This window comes from Gobio gobio (assembly GCF_949357685.1).
Source record: "Gobio gobio genome assembly, chromosome: 12".
NCBI lineage: Eukaryota > Metazoa > Chordata > Actinopteri > Cypriniformes > Gobionidae > Gobio > Gobio gobio.
The window spans coordinates 2,590,875-2,596,533 of NC_137105.1; the positions used below are offsets into that span (position 1 = coordinate 2,590,875).

Below are 5,659 nucleotides of genomic sequence, written 5' to 3' on the forward strand. Positions count from 1 at the left end.
CACACACATACAACATGGACACACACACACAACATGGACACACAGACACACACACACAACATGGACACACACAACATGGAGACACACACAACATGGACACACATACACAACATGGACACACACACACACACACATGATTTCTCAAAATATCTTGGGTTTGGAACGACATGAATGATGACATCATTATTTCCTCACACACACACACACACACGCCCTGACGAAGCAATGAACAGTCCAGTGTACTCAAGCTTTTCATGTTTTATTTTGTGTTCAGCGTTTTGTATAAAATGTACATTCATGGACAACTTTACAAAATAGAAAACCCACCACACAAGTAAAACACGCAGGCCTACGCAATACTGCTTTGGCATCTGGATCAGTACAGTAAAGTGCAACATGTCGCTTATAAATAATATAAATATACATTCTTGATGCGGGTTGTTCACAGCGTGTCGAGACGTCCTGGTCTCAGTAAAGTGCAATCCAACAACAGACACTTTGAGCGCCATAGTCATACTTCTGCACACGGATGAGCGTTTATTAACCCTATAAATCCTGACATGGGGATTTCTAAGGCCTCGAAATGATGAAAACTCCTCCAGTCCGTCGGATTGAGTCCTGCAGTGCAACTGTACAAACGTCCTTCAGCTCGCGCTGGTCATGTGACATCTGCACTGATTTATATCAAGTCAATGTAAGAATAACTTTGCTTTATCAAGACATAATTAGTGAGTATCAAATATGATCATCAGGCTTTATTTGTTCATCTCTCAGTCATTGCATTGCATTATGTTTTAAAACGACAGAGCTTTGATCACGAAACTAAGCATTTAAGACATGATATTTGTATGCATTTTATACTCTACTGTAATAAAGATGACCTTGATTTTTGACCAAAGTTTGGGGGGCTGAAGTAGGGCTGCACGATTTGGCGAAAATATCTCATTGCGATTATTATTATTATTATTTTTTACAAATGAAAAGTGTGTATTTAACATTTTGTGTTTATATGTTAATATGGCTAATAATAATAATTATGATAGTAATATTTCTTATTTTATTTAGCAATATTAATAATTACAATTAATAAAAATTTCATTATTAAAAAAATAAAATGGCATTTAAGAATAAATATAACAGTATAATAAGACTAACATTTATAAAAAATCTGTGCTTTTTATCTGTGAATTTCTTAAAGTCTATCTTTAATATGAAATATGAGCCTCTTATGCATCCACTGTGGGGATTAAAACTCCTGTACACTGAAGAAAAACATATGAATTGTCATTAATTTATTTTAAAGTATTATTTTTCTTATTTTCTACCCGAAAGTGTCATTCATACTGGAGGCCAGAGGGCGCCCTCGAGCAGAAACGCCACATTTACGCCAGTGAAGTAATAGTGTTCAGGAAATCCCTAATGTGAAGCTATCGCTGTAGCTGAATAAAACCAAGATAGAAACGCTTTGATTAAACATGAAGATAATAAACACACGACTGCGACAAGATATGGTGTGTTTGAGTTCTTCAAGCCTTCTCGGGTATTTAAATAATAATAAAGTATTCAGTGCTGATTGACATCCTGTGATAAGAAGCCACATCAACTGACGATATGAAGTGAGATAAAACCGGTTATTAAACTTTTATAATCGCACATAAGCCAAATCGCGCACAGATTGCGGTTTGATTTCGATTAATCTTGCAGCCCTAGTCTGAATAAAATCGAGCTGTTTTGAAAGCCTGATGCATCAAATATGATGCCCAATAAAAAACACCTATGCACTCTTTTTTTATTTTGTCTGACAAAATTACCCCCCCCCCCTCCCAGATCTACACCTCGCTGGGCGATCTGGAGCGATACGAGCCGTTGCTGTGAAAGCAGCCGCAGAAGAGCATGTAGATGGAGCGCTGGATCTCGGGATTGCGGTAGGCGTAGATGATGGGGTTGATCATGGAGTTGTAGGTGGCGGGGAGCAGCGTGGCATACGTGTACACCGGCGGATACTCGCGCTCCCCGACCAGACAGTAAATGGCGAAGGGCAGCCAGCTGGCACCAAACGTGCCCAGGATGATGGCGAGGGTGGACACGCCCTTCTTGGTGGCCACATAGTGCGAGGTGGTGAAGAAGTGCTGCTGCAGGGCGATCTGGTGGGCGTGCCGACACACGATCTTACAGATCTTGAAGTACAGGCTGAGCATGAGGGCGAAGATGACGAAGAACGCCCCGGCCAGCAGGGTGAGGTTGGTGCGCTTGAGCGGGCGAACGATGCTGCAGGTGGATGCGTCATCCAGGCAGTTCCAGCCCAGGACGGGCAGCAATCCCAGGCCCAGAGACATGCCCCACGTGCCCACCAGCATCAGATGCACGCAATGCAAAGTCTTCTCGGAGAAGTACGTCAAAGCGTTGTAGAGCGACAGATATCGGTCGACCGTGATGGCCAGGAGGCTGCTGATGGACGCCGTGAAGGACGCCACCAGGAATCCCACCGTGATGAGGCTGATGGTCTCCGAAGACACCAGATACTGGAAGGCGAAGTTCAGGATTAATCCCATGCCGGCCAGGAGGTCTGCGGTGGCGAGGCTGCCGATCAGCACGAACATGGGGTTGCGCAGAGTCGGCGTGTAGAAGATGATCGCCACCACGATGGCATTCTCGCAGGCGATCACCGTCCCCGAAAGGCACAGCATGATGTCCCACGGGTTGATGTGGAAGTCCAGGGCGGCCGATGAGAGCGCCAGGCTCCGGTTGCCATCCAGGGCTTCGGCTTCCAGCCACGAGGACGACGGAAAACCCGCCGAGCTATCGTTGAGCGCTCCGCTCTCGTTCATCTCTCAACCTGGGGAACAAACAATGACAATGGTTTCAAACGGCATCAAATAAACCTAACTTCACTAGAGCATCTCTGTCCGTGGTGCTGAAGTGAGCCTTTACTTCATGCACGAGCCGTTTTATTCATGCATAAACATCTTTTAAACATTATAAGCTCTTCAGAAAAATAAATTGCATGAAAATCAATTGGAGCTGAATCTAAGAATAAGCATTTTCCTCATGCACAAGGCAAATAAATGATTTTATTCAAGCATTTTAAACATTATAAACTCTTATAGTTTGGGAAATGCATCAACTAAATCTCTAAATGACACGAAGAGTCGAAATCTCTGGAGCTGTCTGTGGTGCTGAAGCATACAATGAGCGTTTACTTCATGCACGAGGCGAAATAAAGCATTTTATACGTGCATAAACATCTTTTAAACATTATAAGCTCTTAGTTCGGGAAAAAAAATTATCGGATAAATCAATAAACGACATGTCGAGACGTCAGCGTATCATTTACATGAAGAAATCTGCCATTCTTGGCCATTAACAATTGGTGCTGAATCTTAGAATGAGCATTTTCTTCATGCACAAGCCAAAATAAAGCAGTTTGTTTGAGCATAAACATCTTTTAAACATTATAAGCTCTTCAGAAAAATAAATTGCATGAAAATCAATTGGAGCTGAATCTCAGAATAAGCATTTTCCTTATGCACAAGGCAAAATAAATTATTATAAGAAACATTATAAGCTGGGAAATGCATCAGGGAAATCTATAAATGAAGAAATCTCTGGAGCTGTCTGTGGTGCTGAACCCTACAATCAGCCTTTACTTCATGCATGAGGCGAAATAAAGTGTTTTATTTGTGCACAAACATCTTTTAAACATTATAAGCTCTTAGTTCAGGAAAAAAAAAAATCGGATAAATCTATAAATTACATGTTGAGACGTCAGTGTATCATTTACATGAAGAAATCTGCCATTAACAATTGGTGCTGAATCTTAAAATGAGCATTTTCTTCATGCACAAGGCAAAATAAAGCATTTTCGTTGACCATAAACATCTTTTAAACATTATAAGCTCTTATAGTTTGGGAATTGCATCAACTAAATCTATAAATGACATGTAGAGACTTCACTATATCATTTGCATGAAAATCAATTGGATCTCAATCTCAGAATAAAACTTTTCCTCATGCACAAGGCAAAATAAATGATTTTATTCGAGCATTTTAAACATTATAAGCTGGGAAACGCATCAGAAAAATCTATAATGGCATGTAGAGACTTCACTAAAGCACGAGAATGAAGAAATCTCTGGAGCTGTCTGTGGTGCTGAATCCTACAATCAGCGTTTACTTCATGCACGAGGCGAAATAAAGTGTTTTATTTGTGCACAAACATCTTTTAAACATTAGAACCTCTTAGTTTGGGGGGAAAAAACATTGGATAAATCTATAAATGACATGTCGAGACGTCAGCATATCATTTACATGAAGAAATCTGCCATTCTTGGTCATTTTCAATTGACGCTGAATCTTAAAATGAGCATTTTCTTCATGCAAACGCCGAAATTAAGCAGTTTATTTGAGCATAAACATCTTTTAAACATTATGAGCTCTTATAGTTTGGGAATCGCATCAACTAAATCTATAAATGGCATGTAGAGACTTCACTATATCATTTGCATGAAGAAATCTCTGACTACTGAACCCTACAATCAGACTTTACTTCTGCACGAGGCGAAATAAAGCGTTTTATTCATGCACAAACATCTTTTAAACATTATAAGCTCTTAGTTCAGGAAAAAAAATAATCTGATAAATCTATAAATGACATGTCGAGACTTCTGTGTATCATTTACATGAAGAAATCTGCCATTAACAATTGGTGCTGAATCTTAGAATGAGCATTTTCTTCATAATAAAGCAGTTTGTTTGAGCATAAACATCTTTTAAACATTATGAGCTCTTATATTTTGGGAAATGCTAAATCTATTATAAATTTGCATGAAAATCAATTGGATCTCAATCTCAGAATAAGCATTTTCCTCACGCACAAGGCAAAATAAATGATTTTATTCAAGCATTTTAAACATTATAAGCTCTTATAGTTTGGGAAATGCATCAACTAAATCTCTAAATGACATGTAGAGTCGCCATCTCTGGAGCTGTCTGTGGTGCTGAAGGGATTTATTTGAGCGCAAACATCTTTAAAGCTCTTAGTTCAGAAAAATGCATCAAATAAATGACACGTAGAGACTCTAAATAAGATGCAAACCCCACACAATAATGATATTCATAAGTGCCAAATACTTTTTGCATTCAATTAAGGCGAGAAAACGTACAATGCATACAACGACACATTAATAAGTTTCATGTTATCATTTGCATGAAGAAATCTTGGATAGTGAGCATTGAAAATGCCATCGAGGCGAAATAAAGCGTTTTATTTGAGTTATAAGCTGTTAGTTTAGTATATAATCCCTTCAGATGACCGGGCAGTTTCTCCAGAGGCTTCATGTATAAATGAGCATGTAAACCCACATCAAGCGCACTTTAAAATCACACTCAAGATGACTGGAGAGCTAAACTAACAAAAGCACATCTCGATTTGATTACTGAAAACTGCTCCAAAGGTGAATCCAGAAACACACTTTTACTCACGGAAGAAAAAAAACGCAATTTGTGCATAAACTTCTTTTGAGATGCAAAAGCATAACGCGCGGGTTTCCAGTATCTAAACACACTCCACGACTGAATGTGGACAGAAGACATGACTCTATATTAAGAAGTGAAATCTCATTCAGAAAGCTTTGCGTGGAGAAATAATCCAAAGCAAACA

General features: G+C 39.4%; 1 protein-coding gene across 1 annotated transcript; it reads right to left on the minus strand.

The window, feature by feature from the left end:
* Window positions 1–1,829: 1,829 nt before the first annotated feature.
* Window positions 1,830–2,828, minus strand: gpr6 (G protein-coupled receptor 6; the record flags this gene model as incomplete). The annotated part of the gene is made up of 1 exon (XM_079830843.1): window positions 1,830–2,828. The coding sequence occupies one exon, from the start codon at window positions 2,826–2,828 to the stop codon at window positions 1,830–1,832; it is 999 nt and encodes a 332-aa protein (XP_079686969.1).
* Window positions 2,829–5,659: the final 2,831 nt, after the last annotated feature.